Genomic DNA, 22092 nt, shown 5'->3' with positions numbered 1-22092 from the left:
GGATGTAACACAGAAAAAACCCCACGAGAAAATGTCTCGCCAGCTCCAGGACTGGAGAAACTGAAAGGCCAATTTTATCACTGCGTTAACACTTTGCTCTGGTGGGATGTATGCACTTTTTGAACTCCTCATTTGGACGGAGGTGGATATGATAGTTTTTTTTTTGTTTTTTTTTTATTAACATGAGGAGAAAATTGTTTTACATTTGCTACTGAAAGAGGAAAGGATCACAAACAATGTCTGCCATTTCATTGTTAACGCGCGCAAATCTTTTGTCTAAATTCTGCTAATGTCAGAAAAAAAGAAAAAACACAGTTTTGGACTTGCGGTGTTTCCGCTAACTAAGAAATTAAACTACAATCATATGTGAATAACATAGTTCACACGATAAGTCATAAAAATCAGCCATCAGAGGAGACGCTGGCGTCTTATTCAGGCGCTGGAGCGACAAGCTTCTTATACCTGGCGGCGGCTGCGAATTACACACAGCTACAATCGTGTTTAAAATTGTAGCTGCCAATTTTACACACGAGTTATGAATTCAACAAGTTAGAATGATATACAACTTTTTATGAGCTCTGGTGGAGCCAACTAACTGAAAGAGCCCAAAACAAACCATCGTCCTCCTGCTGCTTCCTGTCGTTTTCTTTGTCATTTCGCCAGTAACCAACAGCCGACTGTTGATCACATGATGCGAAAAAAGTGTTTCTATTGCAGTTTTGTGAAATGCATCTATTTCAATAGACAAAAAACCATCTCATCCTAGTGCAAAAACATTTCATCAATAACTTTTCTTTTTATCAAAAACTAAAATTCTTTTGAAATTGCCCTGTTTAAATTGAGCAAATTTGTCTTTGTAATTTCAATTTGCGCTATTTTATGGTCAATGGAAACTTTACTCTATATGTACTCTATATATAAAGAGTGTAAAACCTGTAAAAAAAAAGCCACATATGTAAGAGTTTGGATTAGTAAATTTATACCATGTTGGCATGTTGGAAATGACCTAGTTCCTGGGTTCCTCTTACTTTAGTAAGAGTAGAGTATTGTTTCTGCTCTAACCGCTGTGAATAACTTCACAAAATAAAGATGTTTTGACCGATAATGCACCAGATCCCTGGCAGTAGATAGAAGAATGGGATGTGGTATCCTGACCCGTTTCGGTTTTGTTTTCCATAAGGTGACTGTGACCAACACTGGAGATGGGTGTGTCACGCACTTCCCAGGAACCTCCAGTGCCGCTCCGATTGCTGCAGGGATTCTAGCTCTTGCCTTGGAAGTGAAGTAAGTGTCAGTCAGTCTTCTGATACTGCACACCAATAGTAACACGATGAAGTAAACAGGCAGAGATTGAAGCAGTCTAAGACGAATCGTACTCATGTGACCTCTACTAGGTCTTTCTAATATATGGGTGTTTGACTGCACAACCCTTTTGCATTTCACTGCTGTTATACACCCAGAAACACCAAAACATATGTATGTTATTAGTCATTCATTGACCTAATTCCTAAATTAAGTGGTAAAAAAAATGGTAATGGCCTGACACCAAAGTGCTTTGCAAAAAAAAAAGTGTCTTGTCTTATAAAATTACATTTCTCAGTTGTTTTCTTAACTTGAAGATTGAGACTGATTTTGTATTTGCTAATTAAAGCAGTAAATATAGAAGAAAAAAAGTAAAAAAAAAAACAAGAAAAAAAAGAAAAAAGATGAATTTTTAAAAAATTATTTTTATGGTGTATGATAAGTACTTACACTTTGATGCATTGTATAGAAACAAAAAATAAATACTCGTTTCCAGGAGGGACAGTGTAAATAACTTCACAGAATTTCATCATAGAAGTGATTAAAAGGTCACTTCTATGGTGACCTTTTAATCACCCCAAAAACAAACCGAAATGTCAACAACTTTTCTTCTTCCTTTGACGTCTCTCACTTTTTGTGCATTTGTTCTGCATTTTTGTGAAATACGCATATCTCACAGTGACATAAACGGTTTGAACTTATGTCCATCTGCACATATTCATATATGTATGTACATAAGTCTCAATTAAATAATTACATGAGAAGAAACACTAATGGATTTGAGTTCATATCACACCCCGGTCAGTTAAATCCAGATAAGTTATGTATATTATTTTTAAAAAGTTCATAGAGCTTCTGAAGAACTTAACTTTCAAGAGGTAGATACTAGTTGTCTGTTTGATGTTGTATTAATTGTTGTGTTTCACTAGATGTCACGTCTTGTGACATTAATGCACATAAAGCTGTACAACTGCTCAAATTCAGTGAGAACATGTAGATGAGGGAAATCTATAATAAGGTTGTATTTCACATTACAGTATTCAGTCTAGTCTAAGCTGAGTGAACTCTGTATCTTCCATGAACCTCTTTAGTTTTTTTTTAAACTTCTCTTCTGTCATAGTCGATATCCTTGAGCTGTTAGGTTGTCTTCCATCCTTCCCTCCTGAAATGTATTCATACTTTACTGCCTTTAAGTAAAAATCTTTTAATTTATCCTGAAACATTATTCAGAGACTTAAAGCTACAGCACCGGTTTACCTTTCAGCATCGACAATGTCAAAGCCGAGTCATCATTTGGAGGTACGTGACTTAAATGTTGCGTTACAGCAGCCTCAGCAGATCCTTTCCAACTCGTAGGAGTTTTAGCAGTTTTTGCCGTGAGACATGGGCAAAAATCCCAGTGTCTTGGTTTGCCAAACTCAGAGATATACTCTCAAGAGATTTGTGGCTTAATTAATTGCTGTAAAAGTGGGCTCCACCAAATGCTGGTGGCGGGATGGCACGCTCCAGGGCTCAGTCAGTCAGTCAGTCTGGTTTCTTTCTACTCTTTCTGATATCTTTAACACCCATAAAGTTGACAACATGCTGCATTGATTAAACTATGTGAAAAAAATTTTTTTTGTCTTTACGAGACAAAGAAAACCATGAGAAGAGCATTCAAAATATGTCTTACCTTTTCCAGCTGTGATGCAGTCAGTGGTTATTTGAAGCAGTAGTAGAGGTGACGTCACACTGTGTGCGGAAAAGACCTGAGCTGCTAGGTTAAAAGAAGCACAAAATGACACGCTGTTTGTTTCAGTCTTAGTCAAAGATTAAATCAGTGATTATCTCAATTAGTGCACCAAAACCTCTCTCTCATAAAGTCTCCTAGGAAAAGGCTTTGCATTTACTAGACTAGAGTATGTACCCAGAATTATTCAAACATTTGTCATATTTAGGGGGGCGGTGGTGGTGCAGGGGTTAAGCACAAATTATTTTACCAACATACTTTGACTGACTAGGAAGTAAAGTGAATGTTTTGGACTAAAGATTAGAGTGATAAGAAGGAAGCCTTCCGTCCTGAAAACCTGGAGCTGATTCCAAAAGTCAACAGCATCAAAATGCTGGTCGTCAATCATAAGATGGATTTGCTCTAATGCCAATAAAGTCTTTCTCATTGGTCATTGACTGTGTTTCTGCTATTTTATTATCTTCTGAGACATGCCTGTCTCATTTCCAATCACAAACAATCTTCTTGGGGCGTTTACATGCCTCAGCGGTAGAGCAGGTGAACCATGCAGAGGCTACAGTCATCAACACAGCTGTCTGCTGTTTGTTTCTTATCCACAGGCCGTTTGCTAAATGTCTTCCACTTCTCTTTTTCCTTTTCAGGTAATAATGGATAAAAGTCTCAAAAACCTTGAAAATAATTATCTTGGTTGAATGAAAATTGTTTTAAATTTAAATCTGTCAGAGGTAGGAATAGTTTGGGGCCTAACTGAGCTGATGTTCTGTGAAGTCGTGTCCTATTTGAGCGATGCTGAGTTTCCATTGCATTTGTCCAAAAACCTTGTCAGTATTCTGCTAATGTTGAAAAAAACGAAATCTTCCAAAAATTAGAAACTAGGTTAAAGTCACACGTGAATAAGTTTGATGACATGATATGTCATTAAAGAACATGCAGTGTTGTGATCCTCTAACTACTTCCTGGCATCTTCTTCATGGTTTGCACCAGTGGCAACATCTGATTTTTGATCACGTGATTCGTGTGATGCGAAATAAACCATTTTTGGTGCGGCCAAAAGCTACATCAAAACTTTTTTTTTTGTTTGATCAAAAACTGAGTTTATTGAAAATTTCATGTTTCCATTGAGCAAATTTATTTTCAAAATGTCAAATTGTGCAATTATATGGAAATGCAGCTGGGGAGCTTGTTGTAAAAGTACGTACAACCTCGCAATGGTGGTAACAAACCTGTTAATCCGCCTCATCAGGTGACTTGGCGTATTAGCTCATTGAACTTTAATCAAATTTTCAAACATTTACAAGATCTAGGAAGCATCTTTGATGCTGTCTTGTACCATAATCTCACCCAAAAAGCGAGAGAGGATTGACGAGTTGCTGAAGATTTGGTAAACTGAATTGCTATCAGGCTGAACTAACGCAAGTCAACAAAGGGACAATATCAGCTAACATAATGCCATATCCCTCCCAATTTCAGTTTGAATTGCTTCAAATTGCTAGAGTTAGCTGCTGTTTATTGATTAGTTTGCTAGCTTCCTTATTTTAATTTTGAGATGTTCAAAAAGTTTCCAACATTTGTAAAACTATCGTGTTTAAAGAGACGGGTTCAAAGCTCAAAAAGAAAAAAAGCAATAACTTTGCTTTATTATGTTTAGCCTTGATGCTACATGCTAAAAATGAAACTCTCTCTCACTATCTTGCAGGCTGTATAAACTGCAGATGACATGACAGAAAATGTACATTCCCTTTTTAAATAACCTTTTATACCTTTTGTGTTTTCTCAGACACGACCGTAAACACACCAGTGATACTGAAAATATCAGTTTATCTCCAATAAATACTTTTTTAATTCTCTCTTTTTGATCTATGTACACCTCTTAACTTAAAATGTCTTATTTTCCATAAATTGTTTTTGTCGACTCCTCTGTCTTCCTTCTCCTTTGTCCTGTGTGCCTCTCCCTGCCGTGTCCCGAGCCTTTTTCTCATTGCTCTCAACGCGGCAGCTGCTGGTGTGACCTCAGGCCCGGTGTTTTGTGGCCGTATCAGTGGTATCTGCGCCACCTTCACAATATGGATTGTACTAGAGGCCAGCTTTACTGCTCCAGCTGTCATGCTGCAGTGTTCTCAGTCTCAGTTACTTGGCTGTAAAATGGAGTGTGGGTCCCCTGGGCAAGGCGACTCCCAAGACATTACTGTTAAAGGCTTTGTCATGACCTGCTGCCACTGACTAAACTATATATCACCTCTCTTGCTCAAACCAGCTGGATTCTGCTCACGTCTTTATGGGTCTGAGTTCTCTCTCTCTCTCTCTCTCTCTCTCTCTCTCTCTGTATTTATTTGTATGGCTTTCAGGCTATTCCATTTCTCCTTCTTTCTCGCTTTTTCTCTCATATGTTACAGAAACACGCTCAATCTTGCATTCAATTATACTTTCATACAGCAGACCTGGATGTTTCTTTTCTTATCCACATTTATCAGAAACAACCTAAATTGTGTGACACGACCAACCACTTGAGCTAGTAATGTCCAAACTTTTTGTCATGTGGATAAAAATCAATTTGAGAGTGTTCGCAGGAACATAAATTGAACCTTTTTTAAAATCATTTAGAAGGTAAAATAAAAATGCATGTTAGTGTTATTATTTTATTTTCCATTTCTGCTAGGGGCCTGTAAATCACCTTCTTAGAAGAAAATGTAATAGATTTTTGTGAGTTGATACTTTTCTGTCCTCTTGGTCTAGAACATTTTTTCAGTCTAGAATCAGTAGTGAGAATATGAACCATCCTTCCCATTTAAAATAAAAGCAAAAAAACAAACAAACAAAAAAACATTAATTAAAGACTCACAATCACATACCTACAATTTTCCATTTTAAGTAGGGCCAGGACTCTTAACGCTTTCATGTCGAGTAATTAATTGCATAGTTTTTAAATTATTAAAAATTTTAACACAGTTAATCGCTCCCCCCCCCACACCCTCCTCTTTTTACATACAAAAGTCCTGAGACGGAACTCTTGTATTCGAGTGTTTCTGGTACACCTGTAAATCTGACACGCAAACGACGTCTGACAAACAACAGCAATGGAAGACAGAGCTGCTTCTCTTGGCCCACTGAGGGTTAATATTTGCTTCAAAAAAACCTGATGGGACGCTGGAGAAAAAAAGAAACAAAAGACTACTGTTGTGTTCATGTGTAAAAATGAGTTAGCCTATCAGCAAAGCTATTCAAGCGTAAAATACTGCCCCAGTTCAAAATGTTGCAGCTAGCACAGATGTCCCAAACGCTAACGTTAGCATTCACAGTTCACATTTCCTGTTACCACTGGTAAATGTTTGAATTCTAATAGCATAAAGACAATTCCTTCCATTGACTTAGAATCTCTATAGATGCTCTGCTAGCAGTCTGACCATGGTGAACGTAGCATAGTCTGATCCTTGGTGCTCAGTGTCGGGTCATTGTTGTCTGTCCGCTTCCTCTGGCCTCTCTAACTTCGCTTTGTCTGATATTGTTTCCATTTGTCTCCATCCGTACATACTGTCAAACAAATCATCAAGGTGAACCAATCCCCCACTCATCCAGTTTGTCTGTCATTCTCTGATCGTTCACTTTATCACTCCGGCTGCCTCTCTGTCACTTTATCTCAGTTTCTCTTCAACCATTCATCAGCTGGACATTTGGCTTTGCTGTGATTCCACTTAATGTTTTGATTCTGCAGATCTCAACATATTGTTACAACATAACCAGATCTCTCATATTATTTAGCTTTAGTGTATTTGGGCTCCCTAGTGAAATGCATTGCCTGCTACGTCCATTCAAAAATGTTTCTGTTTATACCAAATCCAAGTGTTTTTTGCTGCTGATCATTTCAATCAAACTTTATTCAAATTTAGCTAACTTTTATTTTTCAATTGGTTAGAAAGTTTGTTTTTTGCCATGTAAGATACACAATAAGTCTTCTTGGGGTATTAAGACTTATTGGTTTTGCCCAAATTCAGGAGGTTAAAATTTTATATTGTAATTAATCAGCAATTTTATATTTACTACAAAAAACCCTGTGCATTCAAAAAACTCAAAAAAATGATATTGAATATTTATCTGAGTAACGATATCAAGTTTGAAATTTTAGTTCCATGAATGCATTTTTATTTTATTTATTTTTACTGTAGATGGTTGCTTATTTTAGAACAAAGCTAAAACTAGGATTCATGTCAACCAATCAGAATGCTTCAAAACAACCATGAGTGTTTTTCAAGATATTCAGCTTCATGTGGACTATCATCTTTCAGTGGCTAAGTCGACTATTTAAAGTACTTTTTAATAGTTTTACTGTACACCTCCAAAAATGTGAATTGAAACATTGGTTAAAAAAAATGTGTTCCTCTTTATGTTTGATGTTTATTGCAGTAAAGAAAGATCTCCATAACAATTTTTTCTTCAATCTGATGCTTTCACCCGCGTCATAAACCTTTACAATTCCAACATGCCAACCAACAACCCGCGCATGAATTTACATGAAAACGCCTTTAATCGGGCTCGGAATGAATCCCTTCGGATGCCTGGTCCGTTCCATTTGTTACCCGAGTTAAGGTACATCCAAAGGCTCTTTGTATGTAAAACCGTTACTTTAAGGAGCTAAATTTCTTCAGCCACATCAGGAAGAGTGGCTATCAAATAATGTGTGCAGGCGCGCAGTGGAGGCACGCATAAACAAGAGCAATACAATTTATCCAATGGCTTTTGACATACTCTGCATAAGACTTAAACAGTCTGAGAGATTTATCTGCTCTGTTTTTGTGTTTCCCTCACTTTATATAGATGCAAATTGAGCACTGCTTGTTTTGCAGAGAGGGAAACATGCACATTCCACAGATTAAGCTCTTGCAGATCCAGAACTGTTGGTGTGCGCCAAGCACTTTCATAAGTCATACACGCCGGCCCACGTAATTTTTTTTTCTGCAGAGCCACTCTCACACGCAGAGCTATACCAACAGACACACACGTACAAATCCAGACGGCCTGTGGTCTCACGATCGTGCAAACGTACACATGTCGCCTGCGCGCGCGCCCTCGCCCGTGCGCTCATTAACGACAGAAATCAGGGCTAAATTGGTGTAGTGTGTTTAAAGGAGACTGCAGGCATGCAGTTATTGGACTTCGCTTAATTGATGGAGCCATTAGTAACACTTGTTCAGATAACATGGGAGGAATCTCAGTCTGCTCACAGTCACTCCAAGTGGGTTCATTTAGGCTTAGAGTGCAGCACATTAAGAGGAGATTACAGAACCACATGGAGCATGTTGCCTGTCCATGCCTTGCTACTGGGAGATTGATCGAGGCAAACTGGGGACTGTGACACTAGACGGGGGTAGCGACGCTGAGTCGGACAGAATCTGATGCCTATATACTCGGGAATCCAGTGTCTTGCAATAAAAACATTGATATGTTTGAATTTCGGAGGGGATTTGATGTAAAAGACCAGCAACACAAGGAACACATGACTTCAAAAGCTGAAAATCTAAACGTGAGTTTCAATTTTCAGGTCCCTTTACTGTGAAACATCTTAGCAAAACCCCGAGCGCAAAGTTTTCTTCTGAAGTTAGATAATTTATAAACAGTATCTATTAGTGTAAATTAATCTCAATATAAATGTAGCTTTAATATGATTTAGAATTTTGAGTGAACAATGGATGCCAGTTGAAGCAAATAGTGGCGTGCAAAGTTATCCTTTTTTTTAGCTTAAACTGATGTAAATCTGTTTGGATTTTTGCTTGAAGTGTTTCGTTTAATGGATTTCTATTTCTGTTAAAGCTGCAGTATGTAACCTTTATTAAAAAATATCTATAAAAAAATCAAGCTCCTCTGCTTTCTCCCAGTGCTCCCAGTACTAACCCCAGAAATACACCACTCAGTCTAAAACAACAGGAGGAGGGTCTTAGCGCTGTCAATCACTTACATGCTCACCCCCTTGTGTTTGTTCTTTGCTAAGCTACAGCTGAGTCACCGCAACATGGTCTGCCGCAAATGCTAATGCTAGTTACCATAGCCACCAATAATGGTGACTATGCTAAAGGGATTTTCTGTAACCATGTTGTTTCTCCACCATTAGCACATTTAGCAGCGTACAGGAGGTTGATTGACAGCACTAAGACCCTCCTCCTGGCTCTGATTGGTTGTCTCTGATCGGGAGGGATGCATTTTTGCAAACCGCAATAGTAGCCCACAGAGGAAGCGGATGAGCTCAATTTATTATTTTTTTCTGTCTCATGCTATACTGCCGCGACATGGTGACAGTTTGAACATTTATGTAAAAAACACATTCTTGTGAAAGTTTCATATTGCTGCTTTATGTCGCACATTCCTCTCGTGTCACCTCAACTTATTATTTGACACGCCAGTATTATAGTCATAAAAATGACATCCAGAGTCATATTTAACCAGTCTGCAAAGTCTCTAAACTCAGCCTTACTGGCCTTACTGTTATGATTTGTGCATAATTGAATCAGATGCTGTGTTCTAAATAGTCTCTTGTTAACTTGCTGCAGTGCGTCTTACTCTTTATAACTGCTTTGGATCAGGTTTGCTGCTTGTATTGACGATTCAGCTGGACCTATCGTAACTCTGCCTGCTTGGTGACCAGTTCTCCCAGTTGTGGTGTACGATGTGGTTGTTTTGCACAGGATATGGATTTGACACCATTCCAGTCTGTGCCAGTTCAGGTTGTTCTGATGCAAAATGTTAGTTGGTATCCTTACAATTAAGCCTAAGTCCAAGGTGTTGTCAAGTTTAAACGGAGGCGAGATGCTCAGCAGTCACTCGGCTCTCACCTTGAGGGAAAATGTCGTAGCTCTTTCTGCACAAAATATCCAAAATTTCCCCTTTGATAACAGAGAAAATTTTTCATTCACCATGGCAATAAGTCTGAATTTCTTCTCAAGTATGTGGGCTTCATTCATTATCACATTTGTGGACAGCTCTGCAAACAAACTGGAGAGAATAATGGGGCTTTGGCTGTCACCAGAATTTCATTTTCAGTGGTTGTTTATGGGGGAAAACGTGGAGAGTTGTGCCTCTAAATGATCGAGAGCTGACAGTGTTTCCCTGTGGGCCCTGATCTCTCTCTCTTTCTGTTTAGTTCCTACTCTTCATTCCCCTCTCCCCCCATCTTCTCCATTGTCCATATTTGACATTTTCTTCCCCTCGGCTGGACACTTTGTCCTCCTGCTCTCTGCCTCCTTCTCCTCATGCCAGTCCTCTTCCTCCTCCCTCCTCCTCTTCGCTGCCTGGGCCCACTGTGAGTGATAAATTATTCGTGGGCATGCTCTGAGGGCCCAGGGGCTGTTCATTCCTGTACACAGAGGACTCGCATTGATCCAGCCTCTGGTTCAACTTAATTGGAAACCCAGTTACACCAGCTACAGACACACTCCCTCACACAGACCCGCAGCGTGCGCACATTGCCCATACATGCGCTTTTAGACGTGCTATGGATGACAAGTGGCAATAATAAACACGTTTGGTGCACTGGACTGGTTTCACTGTACAGTAATACAACAGTGATGAGACTGGGTGTGTAGTTATTACACGTCAGCTGAGTTACTCAACATACGGACATGTGCACAATTGCCAAATGTATTTATTATCTGAAAATTTAACAGCCATTTTAAATATGTTTATGTTCCAAATGCATAAAAAAAACAAATGCACATGCATTATATGCACACAGTTTGAAGTAAAACGGTATTGCACACACACACACACATGCACGCACACACACACACACACACGCATGCACGGACACACACACGCCTTCATTGTAGTCTGCATTTTTCAACAGGGCTAAAGTGGAGTAACAGTTCACAGTGGAGCAATATGGAGACCCGGGTTTATCGATTTGACTGAGACACTGACTATCATACGGCTAATAGATTACATCAGACACATCGGAGTGGCCCAGTCAATGAGGCCTGATCCTATTAACTGGGGATTTGTAAACAGTTGTGTGCTCACTGTGACGGCTGCTGTAGTGCTTTGTGAGCCTTATCGAGGGGAAGATGGCTGTAAAGGTCTGCAGGACGCTCATAGGTGGTTGCCTTCAATTATTACAACCCATTGATCAGCCGGCTTCATCTTCTATTTATTGCTGTTGCGGTTTAGTTTTTTTTGTTTGTTTGTATGTATGTTTTCAATTGCAGTTGTTTTTGCGGTATTTAAAGCACTTTGACAAAATGAAATAATTAATACCTGGAAGTATGTCGTGAAAATTAGTTGGGAAAGAAGCAGATTCTAGATCCTCTTACTGTCCAAAAAACATAATTCCAGATTTAATGGTTTTTGTCTATGTTCTCTCTGGCAGATTTTGGATTTTTCTAACACCATCATCACGTTGTTGTGTATCACCCTTCCTATTCTATAGTATTAGACCATACGAACATATCTAACAGTGACTTTCTACGTATTTGACATTGTAGCATACACAATTCTGGACATTCATTTTTTTTTTTAGACATGTCAACAAATTTCACAGCAGGTGTCAAACACCATGTGAAACCCCCATGTGTGACTTAATTGGAAACCCAGTTACTACTTCAGAATAGCTGTGATTCAAATGTTGCAGCAAGGACTCAATTATGACATAATTGCACCCAACACTGCGTCAAACAGACACGTTGCTTACTTTACATTTACAATTATAAAAACTGAATGTGAAGCTGGTCTGTGATGGACTGGCAACTGGTCCAGGATGTCTCTTACCTCTCCCCCAATGATGGTCTCCCTAACCCCCCCCCGTGCCTGCCCCCAAGCTAACCTGCAAGTAATGATAATGACTCATTGGATTGGTGACAACAGATAGTGGAAGCGGAGTAGTTGAAGAGAAATATCAATGTTGCTGTGAAAGTGCATATTTGCATAAAACACAGCAACAAACAAATGTCTGAGCAATCACTTCGCTCAGAGCTCTGTTGAAATAGTTCACCCCGGGCCTGGTGTCGAGGTCATGCTCTTTGCGAAGAAAATCACACAACTTCCGTTGCACGTCAAGGTCAATGAGAACCAAATGCGGGAACAAACCAGTAACATTACAAAAACGTAACACACCCGGTCATTACCCAGCAGAACTCTGTGATCTCCGAACAAAAGCACACTCTGTACTACAAATATCCAAAGCATTACACTGGACTTTTTTCTCTCTTTGCATATTTTGCTTTATTTCGGTTCATCTTATCCTAATCTTATAACACCTGCAAATGATTTGTTTATATCACAATTTAAAAAAAATGAAGTAAATCACAGCAGAACACTGTGATTTCCACCCCACTGATCACCAGCATACATTAAGTTTTCAAGATTGTAGTGAGTCGAATCGTGACAGGACTTCATATTTTATAAAATCTTCTTCATATTAATGGATAAGACTCGTTGCCATTCAAATTCTTATGTTAGTTTCTGCTGCCGATAGCGACACAAGCAGCTTTTGGGTTTAGGGGATGATTACTTTTTCACGTAGACTTCGGTTGGTTTGGATACTTTCATTTCCCATGCAATGTTTTGTATTCTTTTCCTGACATTGCAATTTGATCTGAGACATTTAGACGTGACCAGAAAGCAGAAAGAAAAAGAAAAAATCTTTGAGAAGGAAAATACTTTTTCCCAGCACAAGAAATTGTGAATGACTTTTCTTTAAAAAGACAAAAATGTTTCTACACAAACACAACAGCAGTTTTTTTTTTAAATAAATGTTTTCATATTCAAATAATATGCCACAAGTAATCAAAGTTGAGTTCTCAAGTCACATCAACGACAGTAAATAATTAAAGCCATAAATCCTTTCGTCTCACTCCAGTGTTTTTTGTCAAACGAGAACCTTTCGTAAAAAGAAAAGAAAAAACTCTGCTAATGGTTCAGTTCAACCAGAGTCCATTACAGCATAAGTAATTCTTCTGTTTAACCAGCACTCCGGTAAATGCTGGTTGTGGAGTTTTCAGATTAATTTTGCGGTCTGAACCTATTCACATGTCCCTTCAGGGGTTGTGCTGCAAAGAGGAGAGAGAACTCTGAGCGAGCGAGTCGGATAGCTACGTTCTCAGCCAACAGTGTGCTTTTAAGAGCAAAACGACTTCTCCAAAATAAATAGATCTGTGTCACTGACTGCCAGGAGAGAGAAAAGCCCTCGGTTCAATAATTAATTCCTGAGTCGAGGGTTTTGGAGTGCCACTGATTGGGCTGATTTTTTATTTTTTTTATTTTTTTCTAATTCTGTTATGATACAAAGGAGGCCGTTTGAAGTAATTTGTCCCAGAGAGAGCAGCTCGGAATACCATACATGCTTTGATTTAGCAAAGCAAATTTAATTTTGTTTGCTTTATGCAAACCAGCCGGGGCCGCGGGGCTTTCTCTGATTCCACCAGAGGGGTGATGGTGGTGGTGCTGCTTACGATAGAGGTGGGGGAGTGCACACAACAGAATCACGCTGCTTGCCGCTAATATACAACACGCGGCGCGCGCATGCACGCACGTAGCCGCGCACTGCGAGCAGCAACAGTTCAAAAGTACAAAGCTTATTCCCCCCTCATACGCACGCACACTCTACGATCCCTTTGAAATCAAAGCTTAAAATAATTGTTTGTGCTTTGTGTTTTGCTTCGTTCCATCCATCTATTATTAGTGTTACTGGTATTATTCCTATCATGTTGTTTTAGTTGCCTGTTCTTGCTTCTTGCTGGGGTTTTGTTTTATTCTCCTAATGAAAGCTTCTCTCCTCACTTTTGTTCTGCTTTGTTGTTTTTTTTTTTTTCTTTCTCCAAATACGTGAATGGAATCTGTGTGTTTATGTCTGTGCCTGGTACGTTCTGAAATGTCTAACAGAATAATGAAGAGGGTACTTGTTATTTTGTTCTTTTGACAAGGTCTTTTCTTCACATCTGATTAGAAAGTTTTGCCACTGAGCAAAAACTGTGAACGAGCGCATATGTAGAGGAAGTTGTATACGTCACTTTCTGGCTTTAAAAATAATTCCTACCACTTCAACTTTCCCACATTTTCTCACGTACTTTAGTGTATTTCATTGAGACATTTTGGGATGAAAAGGGGAAAAAAGGAAAAATGGTGCATTAGTTTTGTGTTTTATTCTTTCTGTAAATTAGTATGGTTCCCAGCTTGAATCATGTTGTGGGATGATTTTTTTCCCCCCTTCAGAGACGGGAAAAATGGCTAATAGGAAGATTGATGGTACTCAATGCTGAACAAGCCTGGAGGAAAAGGCTGCAAAAGACTTGATTCTGTGTTGAAAATTGACCTTTCCTCAGAACAATAACCTTAAACAAGCAGCCAGAGCTACAACACAATGGTATAGATCAAAGCTAGCTTGATCTAAGCTTGATCTAAACCATAGTAGCATAACCAAAGCTACAACCCTCTGTTCTAGATGTTTGCTTTGTACAGAGAGGCTATACCTTTAACTGTTGATAAATGATGGACTCTGTTGAAGTTTTAAACATTTGGATCTGATTTTACCCAATCGCTAACATTTGGCAGTGACATATGCAATGCCTCAGCTCGACCATGAAAGGGGCTACGTGACGAAGCCTACTGGAAAATTTGTGCGCTGTAAACAACTATCCTCCACTGCAAAGAGAGAAGTGCTGAGTAGAAAGACGTCTTTTCCAGCAATGAAGTGACTTTAGATCAACATTTGGAAGCGTTGCCCACACAGACTGAACGACTTTATCTTCCTCAGCTGCCATTGCTAAAACTACAGGCAGACTACAATTCTAAAACAGCGACACAATCGACATCACAACTCTTCCTTGTGTTCGCTGATTGACTCAGATGAAATTCTGCTGGAGAAATTGAACTCCATGTGAGAAACTCCATAACAAGCACTGAAGGGAGATGAGAATTAAGTAGAATTTCACAGGAAGGCAACAGTCAGGCTGAATCAAAGCATATTTGTGTCCCAGATCAGCTTATCAATCAATCAGTCAGTCAAGTTTATTTGTAAAGCACATTTCAGCAAGACGGCAGTTCAGAGTGCTTTACGTTGTGAAAACGTAAAAAATATCATAAACACGTCAATCATTAGCAGTTGCAAAAACCAATAGCAGACTTGGCATTTTGTCAAGTGCCATCATTAAAATCATCAATTCACATCAAATATGTTGGTTAATATTCCATTTATTAAGGTTCAAAAGCAACTCTAAATATGTGGGTTTTTAATCCTGATGTAAAGGAACTGTGATTCCTAGTCAAAGTACAGACTTAAATCAAGCTGGGAATTGATGTCAAGACTTGAAAGTTGATGTTCACACAGAATCTGTTTACAATCTGATTATTCTGTGACAGAGTAGGTAAAGGTTTGAGTCACTGGCTGGGAAAACCCTGGTAGATCTACTCAAAAATGACGTTAAACTGTAATTACAGCAAAACCTGGTTTTCCAAAGTATTGATTCAATCCAGCTGAATACAAATTTATGGCTCATTCATTCAATCTATAAATTAATAGTTCCCTTATTTTGCAGTTTTAGTTATTTCCTTTAATTCCTTGCACAACATGTTTTCACAGTTATGTGCTACTTGGGGGATCCAAGTAAAACATTTGTGGTTAAAATATAACAAAATGTCAAACTTCATAGGCGTTGAACACATGACGCTGAATAAAGTTATGACATTAATAATAGAATAAGTTAGGTGTAACTGTGTTGTACAACTCTAACAGTCTTCCTCGTCTCCCACTGTGCTAAACAGAAAGTGTCTGTGTACACATGTTGAGGCAGAGATCGGTGGCATTTCTCCTCAGAAATAAAAAAAAATGCTTCTTGGAGTCTGAGCACTTTTCCTTCACTCCATTCAAATCATTTTCTTAGAGAACAATAATGAGTGGATAAAGGATAAAAAACCCAATTTCTTTTATGCTTTTTATACGCTGGAGAAAAAAAAAAAAAAAAAACCTCGTTGACGACCCTTTGGTCTTTTGTTATAGAAAACTGAGCTAATATCCTCCAGCTCTCTGCGCAGTTTAAAGGTCTTAATTGGATTCCATTAGTATATTGCTTGACATGACACTTGAGTCGGCTCTATTAGAATTCCCCTGCCTGGGATTAAAAAGAGGACTTTTGCTGCATTTGGCTCTCTGGACTCTTTTGTTAAGAATCAAATTTTTTTATTTTTTTATTTTTTTGGATTCACAGCTTTTAGTGACACCATTATCGTAAATGCAGGCTTAACGTAAAGAGGGCCTTTTTTTATGTATGGAGGACCTGCTTTTAAAGCTACGGTAGTGTCTCTTCACAGCAGCTTACGCGTCAATAAACCTTTACGGTGATACAGTATGAGCTCTGTGTGTGAGCCTGATGAATTGTGCTTTAAGTCGTGTAAAGCGGTCTTTCAGCATCCATCCACAGAAACCTGTTTGTTGTTCCCTGTAAAATTCCCCTTTATGGAATCACACAGAGTTTAAGTGTTTCCCTTTGTGCATTTCTGTTTTAGAGAAACCAACATGTTTAATGTTTTCCTCTTGCTACGTCTCCTTGCATTAGTCCACTGATGACGTGGAGGGACGTTCAGCATCTGATCGCCATGACGGCGAAGATCCCCGACCCCGAAGAGCCGGGCTGGACCATCAATGCAGCAGGATACCATGTTCACCACAGGTATTGTAATAACACCTCACACACAACTAGGAGTTATCCAGCTTTATCTGTGCTGACTTTAAATCACACACATGAGGGCTCTACCTACTAATTAGACTTCTAAATCTGACTGGTTGCACTCAGTTTTATTTAGCGGCGCCAGAGTGTAGAGGGGCACAAGAAAAATGCACTTCACACTTTTTTGATTTTTATGCGTGAGAAAAATGTTAATATTGTGTAGCATTTATCTTCCACTTGACATCCAAGCAATACTTTGGTTTGTTTTTTGTTGTGACATAAAGTGAAAATCTTTGAGGGTGAGAAAACTTTCCAAAGCGGATACCATCAGGGTTCATTTTTTTTGTTTTCTCCTTTGCTTTTTTTTTTTTTTTTGCTTTTTGTGGATCGATAAGTAGGCTTGGAAATCTTTAGACATATGACCGTTTGATTCAGTTGTGATTTAGGACAATGCAATGTAATTACAAATTGATTTTTGACACAACATAGTACACACATATTGACAAAACATAGAGTAGTTTATCGTGTTTATTGTGTTTTAAAATATTTCATTTTAATGCAGAGCTTGTGCCTCTTTTCTTTTACCATTTATGACTTTTACGTGTTCTCCGCAAATTGTCCTGGTTTGTCCTTTTCCATTCCTCTAGTTAGTAATTACAGTTAACGTTAAGATAATACAGTTTTTCTATTTGTTTGGTGATTTAGAAAACATCCATTGTGATACTTAGGAAAGTACATTTTAGCCAGTGAGGTTAGTAGCCTAATTCAGTTAAACTAAATAAAGTTATAATTTATATATGGAGTACTCTAAAAGTAATGTCAGAGATCACTCATTAGTTGCATTGCTCTTGGTGAACTGTCGATGTTTAAGTCCTTTGGAATATCTTCAGATTCTTGACTATTGTTAAAGGCATCATTGCGCTAATATCAAAAAACACAGTTTAGCAATTTTGGTGTTTCTATTAAAAAAGAAAAGCAATTAAAATCACACAAGATTACTCATTAAAAACCGATAAGTCACTGGAAATCACATCACTCCGTCATCCTCCAAACTCTTCCTGTCGTCGTCTTCATCGTTTTCGGCAGTAGTAACTGCTGTTGCTCATGTGATTCGTGTGATGCGGAAAAAGTTTTGCCGTCAGTTTTACGAAATGCATGTATTTTAATATGGCTGAAAAACTACCTCATCTTACCTCGAAAACTTATAAAAATGTCCAATATTTGTGTGTTTTCATTAAGCAAATTTATATTTCTGATTTCAGTTTGCACAAGTCTATGTTCAATAGAAATGCATCTACTGAGAACATGTAGGAAGTTGCATGTAGTGGGGAATAAAGTCTGAAATTACTGTCATCATCTCTACATGATGTCTAAATGCATTTTTAACGCTGCTTTACGCACTGCTTGCTGTGTTTCATAAAAACCAGATAACCCCGTTTCAGTTCAAAGGTCACCGAATTCTTCAAGTAGCGAAACAAACTTATTGCGAAGCAGCCGTCGGCTGCAGGCCGTTTCTTATTATTCTGTGAGCAACCCTGAGCTGATCTGGACTTCACACATTTGTGGTGAGTGTGCGTGTCTGTGTGTGTGTGCGCGTGTGTGTGTATCAGCAGGGCAGAGCAAACGGAGCCAGTTGCCTTGCTGAGATGTTGGACGTGTGCTTCCTGTCACCTGCGGCTCTTCATTCAGCATTTCGCTGTGTCCGTTCTTTAATGCTTTGCATCACTTCCTGTTTCAACTGGTCTACTGTAATAAGACTATGTATATAATATGTAATATTATGTATATAATATGTAATATGTAATATGTATAATATAAATAATACGTAAGACTAGCATAATAGCATAATTTAATAGAATAGCATAAAGACATGTGCTTTTTTTTATGTAGACTCGCTTAATGCGTAACCGTTTTTGATGAGGAGTTTCCATTTAGTGAAATCTGTGGTTTTCATTAGTAGTGCATTTATTTAATATTCACAAATTACAGCACATCTGCAGTATTTTCTGCATAAAAGGACCGTCTACCTACGCTCTACAAGCTGTTAGCGGTGCTCGACTGTGCAGCCTCTGTTTGAGACTCATTACGGCTCCCCTTCCCATCCAGCCCGTGCTGCTGCTCTGATTGGCCGGCTTCCAGAAGCTTCTCCTGAGCAAACTTCTGCCCTTGGACGTATTGATAACTGGAAACCAGACTCAAACATGCTGCCCAGTCATTAAATGAAAATTGCTGGCTTGGCACAGGAGTCAGACTTTTTTTTTTTTTTTTTTTTAGTTTCTCTGTCTGCAACCAAAGGTTCCCGCCTGGTGTTTTCTTTTTCTTTTCTTTTTTTTTTAGCTTTGAGTGGGACAAAACACACACGAAGTCATACAAAGTAATTACTTTTATTGATACAATTTTACAGATGAAAGTAGGGAAATGTCATAGAGAATATTTTGAAGATTTATTTATTAATTTTTTGAATTTGTGAGCCTATTAACGGTTGCTTTAATGTATATTTTATAATAGTGGTCAATGGGAAAATGCTTTCTTGATCATAAGAGAAAATTTACTTCATGAATTAAAGAAAAAGCATTTAAACTAGCAAGAGGGCCCCGCTGAAGATGCTTTTCTATACATTTTATGACCTACATACAAATCTTATGTTATTTCAACTACTTTAATATCAAACCTTTAACACTGTTTAATTATTCCTCTATTTTTAAGAAATACTTGTTAACTTTTAATGATTTAAGTATGAAAAATGAGAACTGTTCCATGGAATTAATCAATTTAAATTCATTATAACTCTAGATTAAACCTGACTTTAACTTCTAAAAACCACGTGCACCATTGTATTAATTTTTGCTTTAACCAATTAATTTTTTAAAATAATTTTTGTTATTTAACAGATTTCGGCAGCACTGCACAGTGGTTGTTGGTTGCCCTGTTGCTTTGCTGGGTTTGAATCCAGGTCTCAGTTTCCTTTTTGCATGGAGTTTCCATGTGAACCGTTTGTACGCCAAAAAAACACTCTTGTTAGGTAAATTGGAGCTAACGCTAGCAACCCACAATGACCCTGAAAAATAAACAGTGGATGAAGGATTTCTGCAGCAGTTTTGCTTTTCTAAGTACTGCTCACACTTTAAGTGTGTATTCTTCACCTCATCTTCAGTTTGAAAGCATTTGAAAGGCTTTTGAACATCTGACAGACCAGTTGTAGCTGTTAGTTCTGCTTAGATTTAATCTTCACCAAGATTTGAGTAAAACTTTCACTCACTTTTGCTTTTATATGTAATCCTTGGAACGATTTCAGCTTCGCTTAAGCTTTTTGATCGTACATCAGCTCATCCGTTCATATTATATTGTTTACATAGCATTTTTGTAGAAAGTAAAATGTTTTTGGTTCAGTATAAAATGTAGGATTTTTTCCTGTAGGAATGAGGCGAGTAGCGTGCAGTCATGATAAAAGGGTTTGAAGATGATCTGGTCTCTATCTGGCTTGGATTGTATTTTAATCTAACCTGAAGTGCACAGAAACACACGATAGGTTCCATTCTGTAGCTGCTTAATATATAAGAAAAAACCTGAACAGAAGCAGTTGAACCTCCTAATCCTACAGTCTGCTTCATGACACGACAGAGGATCTCGTAATATTCAGATGCTGTTATCACACTCCCAGCATGCCTCAGTGTACCTGTAAGGATTTAGAGAAGCAGCGCGTGCCGTCTCCCTCACACCGTATGCAGAGTGAGCGAGACACCGAATAAATGCTTTTACAGTGTCCACAGGGGCAATGATACATCGGTCATCCGTCATGATGTTAGGGGTGTTTTTTTTATCTGCCATCTCCCTTTCTTCACCTCCAACTGACCGCCGTCGCCTCTCCTTCTCGTTTGCTTTCCCCACCTTCCTCTTTTCAAACCTTATGTTCTCTCCATGCCTTATTCCTCCCCTCCATCTCCTCTTGCCCAGCATGCCGTGTCATAAAATAGATTGTAATTACTGTGTTGCTGTGAGAAGAATGGATTAATTAAAATATAATGATGCCGATCACAGCAGCGAGCGTCTGCTGAAATCTGTCCATTTAGGGGGCCATGGCAGAGGACTTGTAATGCCCTGATCATGCTTTAGCGGCCATTTAAATGATAATTATAAGGAATTGTTTATTGCATGGGTGAGAATGGGTTGACTGCAGTGCAATCAGCGCCGGGTCACTTAGTGTGATTGTTGCTATACATTAGAAAAGACGTCTAACGCGAAGGGACTGCAGCTCAGGAAAATCATAGATAAGCGGTTTGATTTTATTGGATGTAAGATATAAGTATGAAACAATATTTTAAAAATGTTTGATTTAATTATAACGTCTGAGCAGAATAGAAACTTTTCCACAATTTATGCACACATGGCGCTCTGTCCAATATCTGACTCTTCTGTACAGCAGTCAATTTAATCAGACTGAGTTAAAAAGTAAAAAGCTCCAAATCCATATGGACTTCAGTAGTTCAATTGTCTTATGAAGAAGTAGTCTAAATACTGTAGTTTTTCATTCCTGTCCAATTCTTGTGGTCCTGAAAAGCTACCTGTTGTGTTTAAGCAGGTAGCATAAAGGCTTCACAAATCTCAAATTGTGCTTAAAATAATCTCTGTTTGGTGTAGAGTTATCCACATCAGGTGTGAGCCATTTAATTATTTTAGATTTTCAGAGTTAAACAGCAAAATACTTATTCAAGACTTGTGAAATAGCCAGCTTTGGCTGGCTTAGCGGCTAGTGGTTAGCTAGTCAAGGTAGTAGTCATTCCTGCTAACAGTTCTTGCATGTTGTTAGTTTGTTTGTTTCTTTTGTTTGTTTAATATTCTATCCTCCCAGACAACTTTGTCAAACCCTTTTAACACAACTCAATACCTCAACCCCTGTTGCTAACTGCTCAACAAGCAACGTAGCTACTAGCACTACTAAAAATCACAAAGGCTGCTAAATGATGTCATCATCTAGTTTGCATGATTGGCGATCTGAAGCCATTGCAATGTAGGACAGATAGAAAATGTGGAATTCACAAATAAGTAAAGTTGGGGTGGGCGGTATGGACTTAGGTTTATCGCAGTATTTTGCGGTATTATTGTGATAACTATTTATTGATATTTTTAGGATAGTAACTTTTGGGGCAATTTAAAATCGTGGGATCTCCGCACTCTCCTTGTTGCATCTACATAGTAATCTCTGAGCTCACTTTGGTTTACGACCATTTGTTTGTGCTGAAGGCGAGCAGGGCAGTAACTGGGTTCATTCAAAGTGCAGAAACTCCGGTGTGTGAGACGCGTCGTCGTTCGGAAGTCATTAATTCCCTCTTCCGATCAGAAAGTCACGGAGCCGCAGCGTCTGCAACCTTAAACGTTTCATTGCGAGCATGTACGGATTGGGGACAGATGGTTGCACTGGAAGCA

The 22092-nt window shown here is 38.5% G+C and overlaps 1 protein-coding gene across 5 annotated transcripts in view; it reads left to right on the top strand.

Moving 5' to 3' along the window:
- LOC103478225 (furin-like protease kpc-1) overlaps positions 1-22092 on the top strand; it is a 209099-nt gene that overhangs the window by 121195 nt on the left and 65812 nt on the right. For all 5 annotated transcript variants that reach the window (XM_081597298.1, XM_081597297.1, XM_081597296.1 and 2 more), the window contains 2 exons: positions 1181-1284; positions 16558-16671. In XM_081597298.1, the coding sequence (XP_081453424.1) occupies positions 1181-1284; positions 16558-16671 (218 nt within the window). The remainder of the gene's footprint in view (positions 1-1180; positions 1285-16557; positions 16672-22092) is intronic.

This window comes from Poecilia reticulata, chromosome 16 (genome assembly GCF_904066995.2).
Source record: "Poecilia reticulata chromosome 16, P_reticulata-male-v2, whole genome shotgun sequence".
Classification (NCBI taxonomy): domain Eukaryota; kingdom Metazoa; phylum Chordata; class Actinopteri; order Cyprinodontiformes; family Poeciliidae; genus Poecilia; species Poecilia reticulata.
The sequence above is the reverse complement of the archived record's forward strand: the minus strand, read 5'-3'. Positions and strand labels throughout refer to the sequence as shown.